General features: G+C 42.3%; 1 protein-coding gene across 1 annotated transcript; it reads right to left on the reverse strand.

The window, feature by feature from the left end:
* Window positions 1-607: 607 nt before the first annotated feature.
* Window positions 608-25,700, reverse strand: ghrh (growth hormone releasing hormone). Its single transcript, XM_034082323.2, has 5 exons — window positions 25,610-25,700; window positions 13,455-13,550; window positions 12,710-12,814; window positions 866-991; window positions 608-781 (listed from the first exon to the last, which is right to left on the reverse strand). Exons 1-5 carry the CDS (start codon window positions 25,684-25,686, stop codon window positions 769-771), a joined length of 417 nt encoding a protein of 138 aa, XP_033938214.1. The 5' UTR covers window positions 25,687-25,700; the 3' UTR covers window positions 608-768.
* Window positions 25,701-26,756: the final 1,056 nt, after the last annotated feature.

Here is a 26,756-nt window from a genome sequence, read left to right on the forward strand (position 1 = left end):
GAACAGGCTCGTGCTTGGCTCACTGGTATTGTTTGTTTATTTTGAAAATTAACTAGCAACGCCGTGCTGTCATATAGCAACTGCTAAGCTACTGCAGCAAAAAAATCCTGTCGCCGCCCATGTGTGTGGGTTGTCTTTCATTTTGACACGCAGAAAAATGTTATAATAAACATAGATACTGTATGTTAAATGGATATATCCGCCATCTTTCATTTATCTTTCCATTCCCACAACAATATACTTAATAAATGGCATATTTTGGACATAGTTCGAATGGTGATTAATCATGATTAATTCATTTTTAAGCTGTGATTAATCTGATTACAATTTTTAATCGTTTGACTGCCCTAGTTACATAATGATGTCACTATGTCATGGAAGTAAACAAAGGAGTCCAATGGAGGTGTTTCCGGCAGGGGGGCCTTTTGAGAGAACACAGTGAGTTTAGTCTTTGAAGACCATACATGCACTAAAACCTACAGAACACACTACAGGAACGGGACACCCCAAAGAAGAATAGTAGGGCCCCTTTAAGGCAGCAAAAAAACATTTGCATAGAAAACAATATGTAACTATAACAACGCACCATTCATCCCAAAGGCATGAACTGGGCTGCAGGATTTTTTTTCAAAGCTTTAATGGGAATTCAATAAAAGACAATAAACTTTACATCTTTAAATAAGAAGGTAAAGGAAAACAAGCGGCGATGGTTATGGAAAGTGAAGTTGGCGAGGAGTGGCAGCCTTCCATCTGTCCGATCCACCGATCTCAACTAAGCAGTCTGTGGAGAGGAAAGACTCAAGGTTAGCGAGAAATAAACACAACGTTATAATTTCATAGAACTGAGTGTGTAATATTTATTGACCTGGGCCTCATGATGTTCCCGTGCACTCCTCTGTATCTCTGGTTGCTCTGGATGGAGGTTAGATCTTCTTTAAAGGTCCCTTCGTAGATGTCTGACTGACGCTTCACGTAGCTCTCACTTTTATCACTGTGAGAAAACAACAACACTTGTGTTCATTGTGTATTTATGTGCTTAAGAAACACACACTAGCAGTGTGACGTCACGTTCAGTGATGTTGAAAGGTAGATCAGTTAGTTTGAGCATACAAAAGCAATGGGAATTTTCCATTGGATATTGCAGAAAATAAGCAATGTGGCAAACACACATTTATAATAGTTTCATGTTTGGTTCAACAAGATAAACTCTACATATTTAAACAAATGTTAGGATTCTTAAGGGTAAAATTGTAGTAAAAAGCTAGCATTAGTCTATAAAAGGAACAACATCACGGTCACATGGCTACGCATAAACACCGCTAAGCTAACGGCGGCTAATGTTCGGCGATATGGCGTTAAAGAGCATCTTGCAGGTTTTTTTTTTTTTCTACATTTATGCTTAAACTTGCTTGACAATTACAATTAAAAAAGTGAATGTAGGATTTGATATGTTTTACGAGACATAAGGGCAGGAATTCAGAGGGAAAGGAGCCATTTTGAGCTCTGCTCTTAAAAACGGCTTTTTTTTAAGGTCATACGTCAAACGTGTCATATTACATCACAAAGGGTAAACGTCTCCGCTCTCTGACCGCGGGTATAGTGTGGATTTGCATTAGGTAACGCGAGATACGGCTGATACTTGAGCATTAGTTTCTGTTTTGGATGTTTATTAATACGTTACACCGGCCGCTCTCCCCCTTGTTTACCCTTTGTTACGTCACACGCGGGAGGTCACGTGCCGAGGCTTTTTTATGCGGAAGTGAACATTTCTTACAAAAACGACGCCAGATGTCACTGTAGTGTATATTTCTGTATATTTTTTGGAAAATCTAGTGTATTCATCATTTTCCTACACATTTATTCACAGGTGTCTTTAACCTGGAAGTTGCTCTTTAAGTCGTCTAATTTAGCCACTTGTTAGCATCTGCCGTTTTTAGGACACATAGAAGCTTCGGGTATTCATGAGTGGGGTAATCTCTGATGTATTTTATGTCGGAGAACAACATTTGGTAATCTCTTCAGCTTGTGTTAAGCACAGATCTTACTTCAGGTACCAACATTGTTCCAGAAACCATTGATCCCGAGGGGAAGTGCTAAAATGCTAACTCATATCCCGGGTTTTAAGACTCATTCCTGCACCACTCTCTTGCTCTCCTCTCGTGCTACCCACCCCCGCCGTTTGCCCATGATTGTCTGAAGGAACTTCCTGGCAGAGACTTGTCCCAGGACCTTCCTGTAGCTGTTGGTGAAAATGGCGTCAGCGTGGCGTCCCGAGCTAAAAACACAAAGAGGACAAGGAGACCGTTATTAAACTGCTGTCGTCTCGAAAAGCTAATAAAGTGAGCAACATGAAAACAACACATCTGTTCTACAGTCCAGTTACAAACAAGCAAATGTTTTCAACAGCCTAGCAGATGGTTCAGATTTCACCTAGCTACTAAAAACTGTTCAGAGCAGGTCTGCAAATGATTCACAGTGACCTTTAAACCTGTACCTGAAGGGATATGCAGACGACTGTGGGTCTGCTGACCTCTACTGTGTCGGGGTGGAGGCAGACATCTTAGAAAACAAATCTAACTAGGTTTTTTGTAATGTGGTAAAGCAACTCTTTAAGACATATTTTTGATCAGAGACAAGAAAAGATAAAATGGAACTTTATTAATCCCCGTGGAGTTTAAGCAGCAACAGAGTGAGTGAAAAACATGACAGCACAGATTCACACAAGATTAATACGATTAAAGATTAAATTAAAATTATATACAGGCACAGTAACTGTCAACATAAGAAATGAATTAAATGAACATACATATTTGAGTCCAGATTGTTAAATATACTTACATGTATCTGTGCTGGTAACAAGTTATTGTGACAACATATTTGATGTACAGTAAGGCGTCCTGTATTAAGGAACTGACCGTGACGCCGCTGGCTCCTCTGAGTCGTCCTCCAGCTGATCTGCCGGATCCTTTACAGAGGACGTCATCAGGATGGAGGTGTCCCTTCTGCCAAACCTGAGGAATAATAACAAATAACAATAATATAATAAGTATATTTAAATAGCACTTTTCATAGTGCTATTATTTGCTTTCAAAGATGCTTTGAAAGCAAATAACAATAAAATATGAAAAAGTAATTTTCCTTCCGTAAATGAGTGTAGTAATAATAATAATAATAATAATAATCATAATGATAGTAATAACAAAAACATCTAATAAATAAATAAGCAAATAACATAAATGAAAATAATTACAAACAATAATAATGATATTAATAAAGGTAGACAAAATACAATCAAATCATCCAAAAGATAACACACTCGGTAAAAGTGAGACAGAAAAGGACTTCCGGTGGCGCCATGAGGTAGGAGACGGGGTGGAAACTAGCTCGTCCAAAAACCAACGAAAACAAGCTCTTTAAAACAATATTTAAGGCAGTAACTTAACCTAAGACAAAACCTGACGGGTACAAGTCATTTTTAAAAGGATGGATACAAAACTGAAACCTGGTAAGAAAAATATTGCGAGCAACCGACACACCGAAACAACGAGGCCGGAGATGAAGCGTGTGAGCGGAGAGGAGGACTCGGTGATACTGGCGGAGATACGCAAGCTGAGAAACGAGCACACAGAAGCGGCTAACGACACGAAAGAGGCTCTGACTCGACTAGACAATGTCCTTAAAGATATGGTGGAAAGAACAGCCTTGTTCGAGCAGCGAATGGTGAATACTGAAGAGAGGCTATAGGGGACACGGAGGACAGGATGCTTCACCAAGAGGCAAAGTTAGCTGCCAAGTGTGACGATTCGGAATCAAGGTCGAGACGCAACAATGTGCGGATACATGGCATACCCGAGGGCTCTGAGAAAAACGACACAATAGGGTTTATATCTGGCTTTATTCGTTCATCACTGCAAATCCCGGCGGAGGTGGATATTCGCATCGAAAGAGCGCACCGCTCGCTGCTCGCCAAACCGAAGGAGAACACAGCTCCTCCGAGGGCGATAATTGTTCGCTTTCTAGACTACAGGGTGAAAGAGCAGGTCATACAGCAGGCATGGAAACAAAAGACCACATATGAGGGACGGACCATCTACTTCAATCAAGACTACACGAATGAGGTTCAGAAAAAGAGAAAGCAGGTGCGGGACGTAATAAAAAAGTTAAAGGAGAAGAAGGTCAAGGCACAGTCCCCATATCCTGCACAGCTAAAAGTGTTCGATATTCACTACATTAACGGAGGCTGCGCCTATGCTGAGGGACATGGGGATCCATGTACAGGAGGAGGAGAGGGATGAACTACAGAGGCTGAGAACGCAAAGCAGTTGGAAAATGGTGATGAGACAGAAGGAGAAGAGGAGTCAGCCTCACACCAGGGCCAGACCCACAGGCCGTCACAGAATAAACTCCCGGTCATGATCACTATGGTAAGGACGAGAAAAAGGACTAAAACAAATATATACAACACCAGGAGAAGGTCCTGAAACATAGTGAGACAATTAGAGATATGCCTAACATAATGTACGTATAACACAAGCAGAGCAGTAATATACTCCCTGTGCAAACTACTGAAAATGTTGGTAATTTAGAGAAAATTCACAACTCCCTGATACCTCATTCACACCAACGCAACTCCGGTTCAAGCTCCGTGCTAGAGCTTTTCAGGTTCAGAACCAGTTCTTAGGTTTAGCTATGGCTCTTTTCACACCGCCCAGAGTCCGACTGGTAATGCGTCGTTGTGTCATCGTTTGCGTCATGACGTAACCGTTTGCGTGCCTGCTTCATAAAGCCAACCCGCGCGGATGAAATCAGTTGCATTCATTTCTTATGGCTCGATCTGCAGCTTTTCCGGAGTCATTTCTGTGGTTTAGTTATATTCTTATACAAAAGTGTACTCGTGTCAATAAAGGTTTACACAACTGCTTCCGAGGTCGGTCTTATTTCTTAAGGTGGACTGAACCATGAGTGTGGAGTAACGTTGTATCTTTCATTTAAATGAACTGTAACCTTCACCCAGGTATGTAACAGCTGTTCTCAAATGAACACGTGAAGTAAAGTTTAATATTTATAGTTTTATAGATTTATAATGAGTTATAATGAGAGGTGATCAACGTGAATGCTCAGGTTCCACCTTAACACGCAGACACGTTGCTCCACCATGAGCAGAAACCTTTATATACAGCAGGGGCGGTTCTAGGGGGGGCCAGTGCCCCCCTAACACTGACCTCTGACCCCCCTGTGGCCCCCCTAAAAATGAAAAGTAAAAAAAATGAAAAATGTATGATTTATTACACGATTTATTGAATGACGGAATAGACGGAACTAACGTTATTCGTCATTCTAGTCGGACCCATTAGAGCGGTGCACTCACTTTCACTGTCCGGCTGAAGTGCGTGAAAAACAAACACTTTTCATCTCGGATCATCCAAGAAAGATTGAAACCTACGTTTCGAGAGACTACCACGATAATTGAAGGTGAGTTAAACTATTGTATTCGTGTAATTGTAGATGTAAAGTAGAGACGTAACTGTTCATTGCCTTTATTTTTATATAAATATGGTGTTCGTGCAAAAATTGTACTATAACTTAAGCTGAAGCTAACAGTAATAACTATAAGATCAATCTGAAATAAATAAGTGTACTGAAACAAATACCAATAACTGGATTGCATTGTTTTCTTATGCGCAATTACTTCATACTGTCTAGTTCTCTTTTTCGTCCTGCATTTATTGTGCCCCCCTCAGAAAATAACTGGCCCCCCAGTGCCCCCCCAGTCAAATTGGTCTAGAACCGCCACTGATATACAGTCTATGGCAGAAACACTGAAACTCTGAAACTCTTGTTAAGTTTCTCCATCGTTGTGTACAAACTGGATAAAACGCGGGCTTCTCGTTGTTGTTCAGGAGTTGCCCCTGCCCCCGCCTCGACGTAAGCGTGACGTATGCGGTGCTTTTGCTCTAGCCGGACAATTTTTTGGTGCTTGAAACGAACCGGATTCCGGAGCTAAGAGGCTGCTCCGCTGCGGTGTGAACAGGAAAACCCGGTGCTTTTCAAGCTCCAGCTCCGAACCGGCCCTGAAACACCGTTGGTGTGAATGAGGTATGTGAGTAAGTAGCAACTTTACATAACAGCTGGAAGTTGCAAGTGCACATAGTGCTATTTCCCCATATATCAAGACCGATTGTCGATTACCAATGATAGAATGTAATTGTATGCCTGACTGGCCATCGTAATCGGGCTCTTTGAAGATCCGAAAATCCACGGTTTTCAAAAAAAAATTATCGGATTGGCAAAAACTTCAGAATTTGTATTGACCGCCGTTCAAATGACAGCGTTGTTTTCCTCCAAAAATGGGCGGGGCCGTAATTGTTGCCCGGAAGTGACGTCAGTTAACGTCACTATGTCGTTCTGAACGTGTACGCCCCAAATGAAGAGAACGAGGATTTATTTTTAAACATAGCTAAGATTATTACTACTAATGGAAAAGGCATGATAATAGTTGGAGGGGATTTTAATACTGTACAGAGCGGCAAATTAGACAGGTTGCCACCAGAACAAGGACCAACTTCCAAAAAATCTAAGGTGTTGAACAATGTTGTTAAAGAGCTGGGTCTCATAGATCCATGGAGAAACAACAACCCCAGAGGGAAGGATTTTACTTTCTATTCTAACCCACATGGTAGCTATTCAAGGATAGACTTTTTTTGTGTGTCACAACGACATATACACAAAGTCTGGAATTGTGACAGAGACTATAACCATAAGTGACCATGCTCCTATAACATTGACTATAGACATGGGACGAGAATCTTTTTTCAAATATTGGCGGCTTTATGTGTCAATTCTATCGGACCAGAAAGTGGTGAAGGAGATAAAACAAAATCTAATGGAATACTTTCAAATTAATGATAATGGAGAGCAGGGGCGGCGCCAGGGGGTATTGCTATAGCAACTCCAACAATTGGCCTAGCAACGGCTTAGCAACCCCATTGTTTTGATATGAAAATGTATCATATTTATACACATTCTCGCAGCCCGCGAGAATGTGTATAAATAGTGGATCGCCGGAGCTGTATTAGCTTAACATTAACATGCTTATTGTAGTTGTTAGTGCACTGTCTTGCGGCCTGTAGCATGGAAAGGAGTGAGCAGAGGGTAGAGTTGTCGATTCTTGTTCAGTTTACTGTGACTACCTGCCTCACCCTCTCAGACTGTCAGTTGTGCGCGCTACTAAAGAGACGCGCTACCATGGAAACCAAACAATGGTGTAGCTGTATTAAAGTCAGAGTGGAAACAGTCCTGAGTAAATCAGATTTTGTCAGACATCGGGAGAAATGCGGGAGAAATATGACCCCGGGAGGAAACCGGGAGAGGGCAGTGAAATCGGGAGTCTCCCGCGAAAATCGGGAGGGTTGGCAAGTATGGGTATCACCATCAACTTTATGGGAGGCTGGAAAAGCAGTTAGTAGAGGGGAAATAATTGAAATAACATCTAGGCTGAGAAAGGCTCGTCTGGAACAGCAAAAAGAGTTTGGAGAGTAAAATTAGAGAATTGGAGGGAGAACATAAAAGAGCATCCAACAATAGCACTGTACTTGAACTAAAAAGAAACAGATGTCAATTGGATGAACATACAAAGCAGAAGGAAATGGGCAACAGAGCAAGTCGCCTTCTCGCATTCCAACTCAAACAGGTTTATATCCCATGTAGGCAAGGGGCTAATAATATTAGGAGAACATTAAATCTCATATCAATGTACTAAAAACAATCCTCAGCCAACCATGTTACTAAGCTTAGATGCACAAAGAGCTTTTGATCGGGTCAAGTAGAGCTTTTTGGATGCTTTTGGGTTTCAATCAACCTTCAAAGATTGGATAAAAATTGTGTACAGCTGTTCAAGATCACGTATTAGAGTAAATGGTTATTGCTCAGATTTTTTAATCTTAAAAGAGGAGTTAGGCAGGAGATTGTTTAAGTCCGTTACAATTTGCCGCAAGTATCGAACCGTTGGCTGAATTAATGAGACAAAATAAAGACATAAAAGGAATAAGAGACACAGGGGGAGAAGAACACAACATTTCATTATTCGCGGATGATATATTAACATATATAACTGAGCCTCCCTCGAATATTCCAGCTTTGTTGAACAATCTTAATGAATACGGGAGATATCAGGTTATTTGACCAATGAAGCAAAATCTGTAGCTACGATGATCCCAGGTCACCGTCCACGAGGGTTGGAGGGTCAGGTTACATTTCAATGGGCCACAAAAGGATTCAAATATTTAGGTATTAATAGTACTCCTGTCACATCTCAGCTATTTGAGGCAAACTATGGGAAACTGATAAATGAGATAAAAAAAGATGTTGACGGTGGGGAATTCTACCTCTTAATCTAACGGGAAGAATAGAAACGGTTAGGATGAATATACTGCCAAGACTTTTATTCCTGTTCCAGTCATTGCCTATTGTGATCCCTAAATCTATTTTTAAATTTACTGGACAAAATAATTTCAAAATTTCTGTGGCAAAATAAAAAACCGATAATTAAATATAAGATATGTACAAAAGAGAATGGTGGTTTGAATCTACCTAATTTAAAATATTACTATTGGGCAGCACAAATTAGAGCAATAATTATGTGATAACTGAAGACACGGAAACAATTTGGGTTGATATGGAACAAAAGTCATGTAATAATGTACCTGTGGGAGCACTTCCATTTCTGACAGAAAAGGCACAGAAAGGGTTGGGGACTTGCACGAGTGGATCAGGGCTACGATGACGATATGGTCAGAGGTACGAAAAGAATTAAAGCTGTCAAACTCTATTAGCAGGGCGACTAAAATAGCTACAAACCCAGACTTTTTACATTACATTACATTACATTGCATTTAGCTGACACTTTATCCAAAGCGACTACAATAAAGTACATTCGACTAGTAAGACACAACCTTGAAGAAAACAGAATCATATAAGAACATCAGGTTTCATAGAGCCAATCGTTTCAAGTGCTACTCAACTGGCTTTAGATAAGCCAGTCCCTTTATTAGTATATAAGTGCTCTGTTAGCAGTTCTTTGTTAGTCATCATTCTATCGCTCGAAGTGGAGTCGAAAGAGATGAGTTTTCAGTCTGCGCCGGAAGGTGTGTAAGCTTTCTGCGGTCCCTGATTTCAATGGGGAGCTCATTCCACCATTTTGGAGCCAGGATAGCAAAACCCACGTGTTTTTGCTGATGGGAACTTGGATCCCCCTCGCAGCGAGGGTGCAGCGAGCCGTTTGGCTGATGCAGAGCGTAGAGCACGCGCTGGGGTGTACGGTTTAACCATGTCCTGGATGTAGGAAGGGCCAGATCCATTCACAGCATGGTAACGCAAGTACCAGTGTCTTGAAGTGGATTCTAGCAGTTACCGGAAGCCAGTGGAGGGAGCGGAGGAGCGGCGTGGTGTGGGAAAATCTTGGAAGGTTGAAGACCAGACGAGCCGCTGCATTCTGAATGAGCCTGCAGAGGTCGATGGGCACATCAGGTAGACCAGCCAGGAGGGAGTTGCAGTAGTCTAGGCGTGAGGTGACAAGAGCCCTGACCAGAACCTGCGTCGATTTCTGGGTTCAGCTGGGGGCGTATCCTCCTGATGTTGAAAAGCGTGTATCTGCAGCAGCGGGTTGCAGCAGCGATGTTCGCAGTAAACGACAGGTTGTTATCTAGGATCACACCCAGATTCCTTGCAGTCTGAGTCGGGGGAAACAACAGAGGGGCCGATGTTGATAGTTAGGTCAAGAGAGGGACAATCTTTTCCAGAAGGAAAAGCACTTCAGTTTGTCAAGGTTGAGCTTGAGGTGATGAGCGGACATCCACTGAGAGATGTCAGCTTAAACAAGCAGAGATGCGTGCGACGACCTGGGTCTCTGAGCGGGGAACGGACAGAATTAATTGGGTGTTCGTCAGCGTAGCAGTGGTAGGAAAAACCATGCGGGCTAATGACAGATCCGGGCGAGTTTGTGTACAGGGAGAAGAGGAGAGGACCAAGAACAGAGCCCTGAGGGACCCCTGTAGTTAATTGACAAGGGTCGGACTCAGACCCTCTCCAAGTAACCCTGTAGGTGCGGTCTTTGAGGTATGAGGTGAGGAGGGAAAGTGCAGAGCCTGAAACTCCAAGTTCTTGGAGAGTGTGAAGGAGGATCTGATGGTTCACCGTGTCGAATGCAGCAGACAGGTCCAACAGGATGAGGACAGAGGAGAGGGAGGCTGCTTTAGCAGTGTGCAGTTCCTCAGTGACAGCAATGAGAGCAGTTCTGTGGAGTGACCTGCCTTGAAACCAGACTGGTGCCGATCCAGAAGGTTGTTCTGATGGAGATAACGGGAGAGTTGTTTAAAGACAGCGCGTTCAAGTGTTTTAGACAGGAACGGGAGGAGAGAGACAGGCCTGTAGTTTATAACATCTGACGGGTCGAGAGTGGGTTTCTTTAGGAGAGGGTTTACTCTTGCCTCCTTGAGACTGTTTGGAAAGTGACCAGAAGTTAGAGAAGTGTTGATGAAATGGGTGAGAAACGGTAGAATATCAGGAGCGATAGTCTGAAGGAGGTTTGAAGGGATAGGGTCCAGAGGACAGGTGGTAGGACGGGCAGAGGTAATGAGGGTAAGAACCTCACTTGGAGAGAGAGGGGAAAAGGAGGTTAGTGTGCCGGTTGAAGGTGGCTCAGGTGATCCGGCGGTGAGTAAGGTGAGTCAGAAAAAGAAGAGCGAATATCGTCAACCTTTTTTTCAAAGTGGTTAACAAAGTCGCTTGACAGAAGGGAGGAGGGGGAAGGGGCTTTGGGGGGTCCAAGAGGGTGGAGAAGATGGAAAATAGTTTTTAGGATTGGAATAGGAAGATTGGATCTTATCTTGAAAGAAAGTGCTTTTTGCCTGAGAGATCGAAGCAGAGAAAGAGGAGAGGAGAGCCTGATAGGTTAGGAGGTCGTCACTGTGTTAGATTTCCACCGTTTCCGCTCTGCTGCCCGAAGGACGGTTCTATTAGCACGCAGTGCGTCATTTAGCCAGGGAGCAGGAGGGGACTGACGAGCCTGCTGAGATGTGAGAGGACAGAGAGAGTCCAGAGAGGAGGAGAGAGTAGAGAGGAGAGTTTCTGCAGCAGAGTTTGGAGGCAGGAGTTGGAACGAGTCAGAGGAAGGGAGGGCTGAGAGCACCGAGGAGGCAAAGGTAGAGGGGGAGAGGGAACGGAGGTTACGGCGGACAAGTTTTTTACCATCTGCTATGGACTCAGGATTTAAAACATGGGGAAATAAGGGGTTAATATATATTACACAACTCTTTACTGGACACACCATTAAATCATTTGAACAACTGAAACAGGAATTTAACATCCTGTGACTTTTATAGATTCCTGCAACCGAGACATTACCTTCAGAAGCATAAGGAATGGGAAAACATTCGCAAAGCTCCATCTAAACGAGAGGAACTGTTAATGACATATACAGGGGACGAGACAAAAAAAGGGGCTATATCAAAACTTTACAAGGTACTACATTCTGAATGTAACAGCAACAATAAGGATGTCAAAGAAAAATGGGAGTTGGAAGCGAATATTATAATATGCGACGAGGATTGGGAAGAATCATTCAAGGTGCACTGAACAAAAATATAAACGCAACACTTTTGTTTTTGCTCCCATTTTTCATGAGATGAACTCAAAGATTTAAAACATTTTCTATAAACACAAAATAACCATTTCTCTCAAATATTGTTCACAAATCTGAAAAAATCTGTGATAGTGAGCACTTCTCCTTTGCCGAGATAATCCATCCCACCTCACAGGTGTGGCATATCAAGATGCTGATTAGACAGCATGATTATTGCACAGGTGTGCCTTAGGCTGGCCACAATAAAAGGCCACTCTGAAACGTGCAGTTTTGCTTTATTGGGAGAGTCTGGGGGGGGTCCGAAAACCAGGCAGTATCTGGTGTGAGGGGTAGGGGTAGGGTGAAGGGTAGGGTTAGGGTAATGTTGTGAATCGAGTGGCCTGTGTTCGTCGTCCATAACATACGCCTGCCCATACCATAACCCCACCACCACCATGGGCCACTCGATTCACAACATTACCCTAACCCTAACCCTACCCCTACCACCAGATACTGACTGGTTTTCGGCCCCCCCCAGACCCCCCCAATAAAGCAAAATGCACGTTTCAGAGTGGCCTTTTATTGTGGCCAGCCTAAGGCACAGCTGTGCAATAATCATGCTGTCTAATCAGCATCTTGATATGCCACACCTGTGAGGGGATGGATTATCTCGGCAAAGGAGAAGTGCTCACTATCACACATTTTTTCAGATTTGTGAACAATATTTGAGAGAAATGGTTATTTTGTGTATATACATTTTTTTTTAGATCTTTGAGTTCATCTCATGAAAAATGGGAGCAAAACAAAAGTGTTGCGTTTATATTTTTGTCAGTGTACAATAACAAAACAGTCCACATGGAGGGAATAGAAGCTTCGGGTATTCATGAGTGGGGTAATCTCTGATGTATTTTATGTCGTAGAACACCATTTGGTAATCTCTTCAGCTTGTGTTAAGCACAGATCTTACTTCAGGTACCAACATTGTTCCAGAAACCATTGATCCCGAGGGGAAGTGCTAAAATGCTAACTCATATCCCGGGTTTTAAGACTCATTCCTGCACCACTCTCTTGCTCTCCTCTCGTGCTACCCACCCCCGCCGTTTGCCCATGATTGTCTGAAGGAACTTCCTGGCAGAGACTTGTCCCAGGACCTTCCTGTAGCTGTTGGTGAAAATGGCGTCAGCGTGGCGTCCCGAGCTAAAAACACAAAGAGGACAAGGAGACCGTTATTAAACTGCTGTCGTCTCGAAAAGCTAATAAAGTGAGCAACATGAAAACAACACATCTGTTCTACAGTCCAGTTACAAACAAGCAAATGTTTTCAACAGCCTAGCAGATGGTTCAGATTTCACCTAGCTACTAAAAACTGTTCAGAGCAGGTCTGCAAATGATTCACAGTGACCTTTAAACCTGTACCTGAAGGGATATGCAGACGACTGTGGGTCTGCTGACCTCTACTGTGTCGGGGTGGAGGCAGACATCTTAGAAAACAAATCTAACTAGGTTTTTTGTAATGTGGTAAAGCAACTCTTTAAGACATATTTTTGATCAGAGACAAGAAAAGATAAAATGGAACTTTATTAATCCCCGTGGAGTTTAAGCAGCAACAGAGTGAGTGAAAAACATGACAGCACAGATTCACACAAGATTAATACGATTAAAGATTAAATTAAAATTATATACAGGCACAGTAACTGTCAACATAAGAAATGAATTAAATGAACATACATATTTGAGTCCAGATTGTTAAATATACTTACATGTATCTGTGCTGGTAACAAGTTATTGTGACAACATATTTGATGTACAGTAAGGCGTCCTGTATTAAGGAACTGACCGTGACGCCGCTGGCTCCTCTGAGTCGTCCTCCAGCTGATCTGCCGGATCCTTTACAGAGGACGTCATCAGGATGGAGGTGTCCCTTCTGCCAAACCTGAAGAATAATAACAAATAACAATAATATAATAAGTATATTTAAATAGCACTTTTCATAGTGCTCAAAGATGCTTTGAAAGCAAATAACAATAAAATATGAAAAAGTAATTTTCCTTCCGTAAATGAGGGTAGTAATAATAATAATAATAATAATCATAATGATAGTAATAACAAAAACATCTAATAAATAAATAAGCAAATAACATAAATGAAAATAATTACAAACAATAATAATGATATTAATAAAGGTAGACAAAATACAATCAAATCATCCAAAAGATAACACACTCGGTAAAAGTGAGACAGAAAAGGACTTCCGGTGGCGCCATGAGGTAGGAGACGGTGGGGTGGAAACTAGCTCGTCCAAAAACCAACGAAAACAAGCTCTTTAAAACAATATTTAAGGCAGTAACTTAACCTAAGACAAAACCTGACGGTACAAGTAATTTTTAAAAGGATGGATACAAAACTGAAACCTGGTAAGAAAAATATTGCGAGACCGACACACCGAAACAACGAGGCCGGAGATGAAGCGTGTGAGCGGAGAGGAGGACTCGGTGATACTGGCGGAGATACGCAAGCTGAGAAACGAGCACACAGAAGCGGCTAACGACACGAAAGAGGCTCTGACTCGACTAGACAATGTCCTTAAAGATATGGTGGAAAGAACAGCCTTGTTCGAGCAGCGAATGGTGAATACTGAAGAGAGGCTAGGGGACACGGAGGACAGGATGCTTCCAAGAGGCAAAGTTAGCTGCCAAGTGTGACGATCGGAATCAAGGTCGAGACGCAACAATGTGCGGATACATGGCATACCCGAGGGCTCTGAGAAAATGACACAATAGGGTTTATATCTGGCTTTATTCGTTCATCACTGCAAATCCCGGCGGAGGTGGATATTCGCATCGAAAGAGCGCACCGCTCGCTGCTCGCCAAACCGAAGGAGAACACAGCTCCTCCGAGGGCGATAATTGTTCGCTTTCTAGACTACAGGGTGAAAGAGCAGGTCATACAGCAGGCATGGAAACAAAAGACCACATATGAGGGACGGACCATCTACTTCAATCAAGACTACACGAATGAGGTTCAGAAAAAGAGAAAGCAGGTGCGGGACGTAATAAAAAAGTTAAAGGACAAGAAGGTCAAGGCACAGTCCCCATATCCTGCACAGCTAAAAGTGTTCGATATTCACTACATTAACGGAGGCTGCGCCTATGCTGAGGGACATGGGGATCCATGTACAGGAGGAGGAGAGGGATGAACTACAGAGGCTGAGAACGCAAAGCAGTTGGAAATGGTGATGAGACAGAAGGAGAAGAGGAGTCAGCCTCACACCAGGGCCAGACCCACAGGCCGTCACAGAATAAACTCCCGGTCATGATCACTATGGTAAGGACGAGAAAAAGGACTAAAACAAATATATACAACACCAGGAGAAGGTCCTGAAACATAGTGAGACAATTAGAGATATGCCTAACATAATGTACGTATAACACAAGCGAGAGCAGTAATATACTCCCTGTGCAAACTACTGAAAATGTTGGTAATTTAGAGAAAATTCACAACTCCCTGATACCTCATTCACACCAACGCAACTCCGGTTCAAGCTCCGTGCTAGAGCTTTTCAGGTTCAGAACCAGTTCTTAGGTTTAGCTATGGCTCTTTTCACACCGCCCAGAGTCCGACTGGTAATGCGTCGTTGTGTCATCGTTTGCGTCATGACGTAACCGTTTGCGTGCCTGCTTCATAAAGCCAACCCGCGCGGATGAAATCAGTTGCATTCATTTTATGGCTCGATCTGCAGCTTTTCCGGAGTCATTTCTGTGGTTTAGTTATTCTTATACAAAAGTGTACTCGTGTCAATAAAGGTTTACACAACTGCTTCCGAGGTCGGTCTTATTTCTTAAGGTGGACTGAACCATGAGTGTGGAGTAACGTTGTATCTTTCATTTAAATGAACTGTAACCTTCACCCAGGTATGTAACAGCTGTTCTCAAATGAACACGTGAAGTAAAGTTTAATATTTATAGTTTTATAGATTTATAATGAGTTATAATGAGAGGTGATCAACGTGAATGCTCAGGTTCCACCTTAACACGCAGACACGTTGCTCCACCATGAGCAGAAACCTTTATATACAGCAGGGGCGGTTCTAGGGGGGGCCAGTGCCCCCCTAACACTGACCTCTGACCCCCCTGTGGCCCCCCTAAAAATGAAAAGTAAAAAAAATGAAAAATGTATGATTTATTACACGATTTATTGAATGACGGAATAGACGGAACTAACGTTATTCGTCATTCTAGTCGGACCCATTAGAGCGGTGCACTCACTTTCACTGTCCGGCTGAAGTGCGTGAAAAACAAACACTTTTCATCTCGGATCATCCAAGAAAGATTGAAACCTACGTTTCGAGAGACTACCACGATAATTGAAGGTGAGTTAAACTATTGTATTCGTGTAATTGTAGATGTAAAGTAGAGACGTAACTGTTCATTGCCTTTATTTTTATAAAATATGGTGTTCGTGCAAAATTGTACTATAACTTAAGCTGAAGCTAACAGTAATAACTATAAGATCAATCTGAAATAAATAAGTGTACTGAAACAAATACCAATAACTGGATTGCATTGTTTTCTTATGCGCAATTACTTCATACTGTCTAGTTCTCTTTTTCGTCCTGCATTTATTGTGCCCCCCTCAGAAAATAACTGGCCCCCCAGTGCCCCCCCAGTCAAATTGGTCTAGAACCGCCACTGATATACAGTCTATGGCAGAAACACTGAAACTCTGAAACTCTTGTTAAGTTTCTCCATCGTTGTGTACAAACTGGATAAAACGCGGGCTTCTCGTTGTTGTTCAGGAGTTGCCCCTGCCCCCGCCTCGACGTAAGCGTGACGTATGCGGTGCTTTTGCTCTAGCCGGACAATTTTTTGGTGCTTGAAACGAACCGGATTCCGGAGCTAAGAGGCTCTGCTCCGCTCTGCGGTGTGAACAGGAAAACCCGGTGCTTTTCAAGCTCCAGCTCCGAAACCGGCCCTGAAACACCGTTGGTGTGAATGAGGTATGTTGAGTAAGTAGCAACTTTACATAACAGCTGGAAGTTGCAAGTGCACCATAGTGCTATTTCTCCCCATATATCAAGACCCGATTGTCGATTACCAATGATAGAAATGTAATTGTATGCCTGACTGGCCATCGTAATCGGGCTCTTTGAAGATCCGAAAATCCACGGTTTTCAAAAAAAAATTATCGGATTGGCAAAAACTTCAGAATTGTATTGACCCGCGTTCAAATGACAGCGTGTGTTTCCTCCAAAAATGGGCGGGGCCGTAATTGTTGCCCGGAAGTGACGTCAGTTAACGTCACTATGTCGTTCTGAACGTGTACGCCCCAAATGAAGAGAACGAGGATTTATTTTTAAACATAGCTAAGATTATTACTACTAATGGAAAAGGCATGATAATAGTTGGAGGGGATTTTAATACTGTACAGAGCGGCAAATTAGACAGGTTGCCACCAGAACAAGGACCAACTTCCAAAAAATCTAAGGTGTTGAACAATGTTGTTAAAGAGCTGGGTCTCATAGATCCATGGAGAAACAACAACCCCAGAGGGAAGGATTTTACTTTCTATTCTAACCCACATGGTAGCTATTCAAGGATAGACTTTTTTGTGTGTCACAACGACATATACACAAAGTCTGGAATTGTGACAGAGACTATAACCATAAGTGACCATGCTCCTATAACATTGACTATAGACATGGGACGAGAATCTTTTTTCAAATATTGGGCGGCTTTATGTGTCAATTCTATCGGACCAGAAAGTGGTGAAGGAGATAAAACAAAATCTAATGGAATACTTTCAAATTAATGATAATGGAGAGCAGGGGCGGCGCCAGGGGGTATTGCTATAGCAACTCCAACAATTGGCCTAGCAACGGCTTAGCAACCCCATTGTTTTGATATGAAAATGTATCATATTTACACATTCTCGCAGCCCGCGAGATGTGTATAAATAGTGGATCGCCGGAGCTGTATTAGCTTAACATTAACATGCTTATTGTAGTTGTTAGTGCACTGTCTTGCGGCCTGTAGCATGGAAAGGAGTGAGCAGAGGGTAGAGTTGTCGATTCTTGTTCAGTTTACTGTGACTATCTGCCTCACCCTCTCAGACTGTCAGTTGTGCGCGCTACTAAAGAGACGCGCTACCATGGAAACCAAACAATGGTGTAGCTGTATTAAAGTCAGAGTGGAAACAGTCCTGAGTAAATCAGATTTTGTCAGACATCGGGAGAAATGCGGGAGAAATATGACTCCGGGAGGAAACCGGGAGAGGGCAGTGAAATCGGGAGTTTCCCGCGAAAATCGGGAGGGTTGGCAAGTATGGGTATCACCATCAACTTTATGGGAGGCTGGAAAAGCAGTTAGTAGAGGGGAAATAATTGAAATAACATCTAGGCTGAGAAAGGCTCGTCTGGAACAGCAAAAAGAGTTTGGAGAGTAAAATTAGAGAATTGGAGGGAGAACATAAAAGAGCATCCAACAATAGCACCGTACTTGAACTAAAAAGAAACAGATGTCAATTGGATGAACATACAAAGCAGAAGGAAATGGGCAACAGAGCAAGTCGCCTTCTCGCATTCCAACTCAAACAGGTTTTATCCCATGTAGGCAAGGGGCTAATAATATTAGGAGAACATTAAATCTCATATCATGTACTAAAAACAATCCTCAGCCAACCATGTTACTAAGCTTAGATGCACAAAGAGCTTTTGATCGGGTCAAGTAGAGCTTTTTGGATGCTTTTGGGTTTCAATCAACCTTCAAAGATTGGATAAAAATGGTGTACAGCTGTTCAAGATCACGTATTAGAGTAAATGGTTATTGCTCAGATTTTTTTAATCTTAAAAGAGGAGTTAGGCAAGGAGATTGTTTAAGTCCGTTACTATTTGCCGCAAGTATCGAACCGTTGGCTGAATTAATGAGACAAAATAAAGACATAAAAGGAATAAGAGACACAGGGGGAGAAGAACACAACATTTCATTATTCGCGGATGATATATTAACATATATAACTGAGCCTCCCTCGAATATTCCAGCTTTGTTGAACAATCTTAATGAATACGGGAGATATCAGGTTATTTGACCAATGAAGCAAAATCTGTAGCTACGATGATCCCAGGTCACCGTCCACGAGGGTTGGAGGGTCAGGTTACATTTCAATGGGCCACAAAAGGATTCAAATATTTAGGTATTAATAGTACTCCTGTCACATCTCAGCTATTTGAGGCAAACTATGGGAAACTGATAAATGAGATAAAAAAAGATGTTGACGGGTGGGGAATTCTACCTCTTAATCTAACGGGAAGAATAGAAACGGTTAGGATGAATATACTGCCAAGACTTTTATTCCTGTTCCAGTCATTGCCTATTGTGATCCCTAAATCTATTTTTAAATTACTGGACAAAATAATTTCAAAATTTCTGTGGCAAAATAAAAAACCGATAATTAAATATAAGATATGTACAAAAGAGAATGGTGGTTTGAATCTACCTAATTTAAAATATTACTATTGGGCAGCACAAATTAGAGCAATAATTATGTGGATAACTGAAGACACGGAAACAATTTGGGTTGATATGGAACAAAAGTCATGTAATAATGTACCTGTGGGAGCACTTCCATTTCTGACAGAAAAGGCACAGAAAGGGTTGGGGACTTGCAACGAGTGGATCAGGGCTACGATGACGATATGGTCAGAGGTACGAAAAGAATTAAAGCTGTCAAACTCTATTAGCAGGGCGACTAAAATAGCTACAAACCCAGACTTTTTACATTACATTACATTACATTGCATTTAGCTGACACTTTTATCCAAAGCGACTTACAATAAGTACATTCGACTAGTAAGACACAACCTTGAAGAAAACAGAATCATATAAGAACATCAGGTTTCATAGAGCCAATCGTTTCAAGTGCTACTCAACTGGCTTTAGATAAGCCAGTCCTTTATTAGTATATAAGTGCTCTGTTAGCAGTTCTTTGTTAGTCATTCTATCGCTCGAAGTGGAGTCGAAAGAGATGAGTTTTCAGTCTGCGCCGGAAGGTGTGTAAGCTTTCTGCGGTCCTGATTTCAATGGGGAGCTCATTCCACCATTTTGGAGCCAGGATAGCAAACCCACGTGTTTTTGCTGATGGGAACTTGGATCCCCCTCGCAGCGAGGGTGCAGCGAGCCGTTTGGCTGATGCAGAGCGTAGAGCACGCGCTGGGGTGTACGGTTTAACCATGTCCTGGATGTAGGAAGGGCCAGATCCATTCACAGCATGGTACGCAAGTACCAGTGTCTTGAAGTGGATTCTAGCAGTTACCGGAAGCCAGTGGAGGGAGCGGAGGAGCGGCGTGGTGTGGGAAAATCTTGGAAGGTTGAAGACCAGACGAGCCGCTGCATTCTGAATGAGCTGCAGAGGTCGGATGGCACATGCAGGTAGACCAGCCAGGAGGGAGTTGCAGTAGTCTAGGCGTGAGGTGACAAGAGCCTGGACCAGAACCTGCGTCGATTTCTGGGTCAGCTGGGGGCGTATCCTCCTGATGTTGAAAAGCGTGTATCTGCAGCAGCGGGTTGCAGCAGCGATGTTCGCAGTAAACGACAGGTTGTTATCTAGGATCACGCCCAGATTCCTTGCAGTCTGAGTCGGGGAAACAACAGAGGGGCCGATGTTGATAGTTAGGTCAAGAGAGGGACAATCTTTTCCCAGAAGGAAAAGCACTTCAGTTTTGTCAAGGTTGAGCTTGAGGTGATGAGCGGACATCCACTGAGAGATGTCAGCTAGACAAGCAGAGATGCGTGCGACGACCTGGGTCTCTGAGCGGGGAACGGACAGAATTAATTGGGTGTCGTCAGCGTAGCAGTGGTATGAAAAACCATGCGGGCTAATGACAGATCCGGGCGAGTTTGTGTACAGGGAGAAGAGGAGAGGACCAAGAACAGAGCCCTGAGGGACCCCTGTAGTTAATTGACAAGGGTCGGACTCAGACCCTCTCCAAGTAACCCTGTAGGTGCGGTCTTTGAGGTATGAGGTGAGGAGGGAAAGTGCAGAGCCTGAAACTCCAAGTTCTTGGAGAGTGTGAAGGAGGATCTGATGGTTCACCGTGTCGAATGCAGCAGACAGGTCCAACAGGATGAGGACAGAGGAGAGGGAGGCTGCTTTAGCAGTGTGCAGTTCCTCAGTGACAGCAATGAGAGCAGTTGCTGTGGAGTGACCTGCCTTGAAACCAGACTGGTGCCGATCCAGAAGGTTGTTCTGATGGAGATAACGGGAGAGTTGTTTAAAGACAGCGCGTTCAAGTGTTTTAGACAGGAACGGGAGGAGAGAGACAGGCCTGTAGTTTATAACATCTGACGGGTCGAGAGTGGGTTTCTTTAGGAGAGGGTTTACTCTTGCCTCCTTGAGACTGTTTGGAAAGTGACCAGAAGTTAGAGAAGTGTTGATGAAATGGGTGAGAAACGGTAGAATATCAGGAGCGATAGTCTGAAGGAGGTTTGAAGGGATAGGGTCCAGAGGACAGGTGGTAGGACGGGCAGAGGTAATGAGGGTAAGAACCTCACTTGGAGAGAGAGGGGAAAAGGAGGTTAGTGTGCCGGTTGAAGGTGGCTCAGGTGATCCGGCGGTGAGTAAAGGTGAGTCAGAAAAAGAAGAGCGAATATCGTCAACCTTTTTTTCAAAGTGGTTAACAAAGTCGCTTGACAGAAGGGAGGAGGGGGAAGGGGCTTTGGGAGGGTCCAAGAGGGTGGAGAAGATGGAAAATAGTTTTTTAGGATTGGAATAGGAAGATTGGATCTTATCTTGAAAGAAAGTGCTTTTTGCCTGAGAGATCGAAGCAGAGAAAGAGGAGAGGAGAGCCTGATAGGTTAGGAGGTCGTCACTGTGTTTAGATTTCCACCGTTTCCGCTCTGCTGCCCGAAGGACGGTTCTATTAGCACGCAGTGCGTCATTTAGCCAGGGAGCAGGAGGGGACTGACGAGCCTGCTGAGATGTGAGAGGACAGAGAGAGTCCAGAGAGGAGGAGAGAGTAGAGAGGAGAGTTTCTGCAGCAGAGTTTGGAGGCAGGAGTTGGAACGAGTCAGAGGAAGGGAGGGCTGAGAGCACCGAGGAGGCAAAGGTAGAGGGGGAGAGGGAACGGAGGTTACGGCGGACAAGTTTTTTACCATCTGCTATGGACTCAGGATTTAAAACATGGGGAAATAAGGGGTTAATATATATTACACAACTCTTTACTGGACACACCATTAAATCATTTGAACAACTGAAACAGGAATTTAACATCCTGTGACTTTTATAGATTCCTGCAACCGAGACATTACCTTCAGAAGCATAAGGAATGGGAAAACATTCGCAAAGCTCCATCTAAACGAGAGGAACTGTTAATGACATATACAGGGGACGAGACAAAAAAAGGGGCTATATCAAAACTTTACAAGGTACTACATTCTGAATGTAACAGCAACAATAAGGATGTCAAAGAAAAATGGGAGTTGGAAGCGAATATTATAATATGCGACGAGGATTGGGAAGAATCATTCAAGGTGCACTGAACAAAAATATAAACGCAACACTTTTGTTTTTGCTCCCATTTTTCATGAGATGAACTCAAAGATTTAAAACATTTTCTATAAACACAAAATAACCATTTCTCTCAAATATTGTTCACAAATCTGAAAAAATCTGTGATAGTGAGCACTTCTCCTTTGCCGAGATAATCCATCCCACCTCACAGGTGTGGCATATCAAGATGCTGATTAGACAGCATGATTATTGCACAGGTGTGCCTTAGGCTGGCCACAATAAAAGGCCACTCTGAAACGTGCAGTTTTGCTTTATTGGGAGAGTCTGGGGGGGGTCCGAAAACCAGGCAGTATCTGGTGTGAGGGGTAGGGGTAGGGTGAAGGGTAGGGTTAGGGTAATGTTGTGAATCGAGTGGCCTGTGTTCGTCGTCCATAACATACGCCTGCCCATACCATAACCCCACCACCACCATGGGCCACTCGATTCACAACATTACCCTAACCCTAACCCTACCCCTACCACCAGATACTGACTGGTTTTCGGCCCCCCCCCAGACCCCCCCAATAAAGCAAAATGCACGTTTCAGAGTGGCCTTTTATTGTGGCCAGCCTAAGGCACAGCTGTGCAATAATCATGCTGTCTAATCAGCATCTTGATATGCCACACCTGTGAGGTGGGATGGATTATCTCGGCAAAGGAGAAGTGCTCACTATCACACATTTTTTCAGATTTGTGAACAATATTTGAGAGAAATGGTTATTTTGTGTATATACATTTTTTTTTAGATCTTTGAGTTCATCTCATGAAAAATGGGAGCAAAAACAAAAGTGTTGCGTTTATATTTTTGTTCAGTGTACAATAACAAACAGTCCAACATGGAGGGAATTTGATTGGAAGGTGAAGATGAGATATTTTAACACCCCATCTATCACTTCAAAATATAGCAATACCTCTAATTTGTGCTGGAGGCGCTGTGGACGGGTGGGAGACTTCACACTTATATTTTGGGACCGTCCAACCATTCACGGCTTCTAGAAGGATGTTCAAAAGGAGATGAAACGGGTGCTGGGCATTACCTTTACTTTGGACCCAGCACTTTATATACTGGGTATACTGCCCAGCGATATGGACAGAAATGTAGCTTTCTTACTAAGAATTCTTCTTCTAATTGCGGAAAAAATGATAACGGTCTCGTGGCTGAACCCGCAGCCCCCCAATATAGTCCACTGGAGAAACAGGGTACAAAATGTTTATTTAATGGAGAAAATCACAGCAAGACTACAAGCTGAAAACTGACAGAAACATGGTCCCCATTAATACAAGCAACACCAGATCTCTAGCAGCACCACTTTACTCATTTATTTGTATTTCTTTCTTTTTCATTTATTTTATTCACTGCACTTGTACTTGTTTCATCTGGATGGTAAAGCACTGGCTCTTACTATCATAAGGGTTCAGGTATTGTGCGATCGTGTTTCCGATGAGGGGGAGTGATAATGACTGTAATATGTTGTAATGTTTGCACAACATAGAAATTGATAACACTAAGAAACTGTATGTCCTTTTGGTGCCCAAGGAGGGTATGTGATTAATCCTGGTGTATAACAGCTGCAGTTATGTAAGCATCTCCATGTATGTTCTATTGATGTTATGGATGAAAAAAAGAAAAGTGAGACAGAAATAAGACACAATTAATAAATACCATTATAATTATGACTGCAATGACAAATACAGACCAATAGGAAGGTGATATTAATAATTAAAGCTAAGATGTTGCTGTCACTTAAAAAGGTCTACCTCTGTAATATTTCTAGGTATTTCAGTCATTTTGGAGCTTAATAAATAAAACCACTTCCCCAAAGTGTATATACTCAAAGTCTGATTATTACAATATCCTCAGTCTCACAGTAAAATGGTCTGTCTCTCTCTCTCTCTCTCTCTCTCTCTCTCTCTCTCTCTCTCTCTCTCTCTCTCTCTCTCTCTCTCTCTCTCTCTCTCTCTCTCGATGATTTATTCTGCTGCCTCGACGCAGCAGGACTGTAATTAAAGTCCTGCGTGAACGCAACGCAGTGACTAATACGCACATCTTGACCCTCGTTAGCATAACAAGTGCAGAGGGCAGCGCTCTGACACGAGGAGAGCCTCAGCCGCAGAGACACGAACATCCAGCTCCATCAGCCCGACACAATGCTCAAGTCCCTGTCCCTCACCTTCAGTTGTCCTCTTGTTTACATTCTGTACATTGTCTGGATCAAATCTTTTCTTATTGAGAGGAATCAAAACATGGATGTGCACTGTTTGTACCAATGGCATCTGCACATATACACGTAAATATATCTAACAATCCATGTCCAATATATGTTCATTAAATTATCAACCTTGTTGTGATATCTCGTTTTAAAAGTTACTTATATAATGTTATATGTCCTCTTGTCTACCATCCTGTTTTTCACCCTCACTCTGTTGCTGCTTCAAAATAAAGGTCCTATATTGTGCTTATTTTCCATTTAAACACATTTCATTTCAAAAGACACAAGAGAAAAGTAATGAATAGAAATAAAATAAAAGTCAAAAATGAGGACAAAACCAAACATGAATACTAAAAACCACAATAACAATAATAATATGTATATAACAAAATAATAAGTCAGGCACATTTTTTATTAAAAATAATAATATCAATAATACTACTTCCACTAATAACATCTACAATAACAACAACAATAATAATAACAGTAATAATAAAATAATAATAATAATAATTGAAAACATAAAATAATAGTACATTTTGTTATTACATAGCACCAAATAACAACACAATGTATAATAATGATTTATACAAATAAATTAACTAAATATCTTCTGCCATCTAAAACTCTGATAACAACAGGACATTTTGAAAAATCCAATCACATTAATGTACATACTTTTGGTGCTTAACTTAAAATAATAAAATATTGAAAAGAGAAAATGCTTTTATGGAATCACCTCTTATCCCTGAGCAGCCTCACTCTCCCTTATCTCCCCCTCCCCAGATTGCAGTTAAGATTCATGCCCGTTTGTTCATGTTGCCTCACATCAAAACATATTTTAACTTGTGTCTAATCAGAAATCAGATTCCCTCGAGGTGTGCCCATCAGGTCTGTGAGTCATATCCTTTCAATGGGATACATTTCAAGTATGAGAGGAAGCGGTGGTGTGCCAGTTTAATTGTTGCATGTTTCGCTATCCCCAGAATTATTCAAATTGCGTCCGGGTGTTAGTTTTCTACTTTGAAATGTTTAAAATATGTTTCACTTGATGACGCTTTCTAACCACATCAGCTGTTCTCTGAATCTGGGAAACCATTTATGATTAACATCGTGTTACCTTTATCGTTGGGCATCTTCCCATCTTACCAGCTGAGTTGACCAGTTCTAAAAGATGTGAACAACACTAAAGAAAAGACTTTGATGGTAAATAATGTAAGTAAAATGTGTGAGGACTCACCTAATGGATGGGTAGAGCGGGGAGCCTGATAAAGACATGACCAGGCAACAAAACAGCAGCAGCACAGCTTTGTCCATCCTCACAGCGAGTCCTGGGGAAGAAGGGACAGCCAGAATAAATGACAGGAGTAGAAATTACATTAGAAAAAACGCTGAAGCCACAGTTTCCCTGAAACAGACTCATCGCTCTGCAGGAGGCTCTGAAGTTACAGCAGGCAGAGATGTATGAAGGAACATATTTCATCTACAACATGTCCAAGCTTTGACACTACATCTACACACTGAGTTGAATGTACCTTGTTTGAGTCACTTCTGAGCGTCCCCGCAGGTCCTTTTTATTTGGAGCCCTCCGCTGTCATCATTTCACACTGCCAGGAAAAGGCAGGACTGTTTGTTATCCCTACGTCCATGGCCAGTTTATACTGAACCTGTAGCTGCCCGTCACACACACACACACACACACACACACACACACACACACACACACACACACACACACACACACACACACACACACACACACACACACACACACACACACACACACACACACACACACACACACACACACACACACACACACACACACACACACACACACACACACACACACACACACACACACACACACACACACACACACACACACTCTTTATTTCTGTATCCTTGAACTTTCTGCTCTCTTCCCACTGCAGTCAGCATGTCGTTGTGTCCTTGGGAGAGACACTTCACTCCAAATTGCTCCTGAGCGAACCGTCCACAGTAGGCCTAACAAATGGTTGGCAGAAAAAACTAAGATTGAGAACAAATAATGTAAACGATTATTATATATATGACAGAATGATATATGCTTTACACAATATGTAGGAAAATGAATTTAGTAGTAATTTTGACAGCCATTTCATTATCGTATGCATTAAGTGTGTACAACTATTGCCTCGAAATACAAATACATTGAAACCAGAAAATAAATAGATAAATATATAGTGTCCTGGACATTAAAACAATGTTTGGATTTTGTATGAAATAGAAAGAATTCACAGCTATTTAAAAACATTTGAAATAGATTATGTATTTTACATTTTCCTAATGAAAAGACGTTAGTTAAAGGTAGGGTATGGAGAAGCCAGCTCGAGTGCGCAAGAATT

Source organism: Pseudochaenichthys georgianus, chromosome 5 (assembly GCF_902827115.2).
Source record: "Pseudochaenichthys georgianus chromosome 5, fPseGeo1.2, whole genome shotgun sequence".
NCBI lineage: Eukaryota > Metazoa > Chordata > Actinopteri > Perciformes > Channichthyidae > Pseudochaenichthys > Pseudochaenichthys georgianus.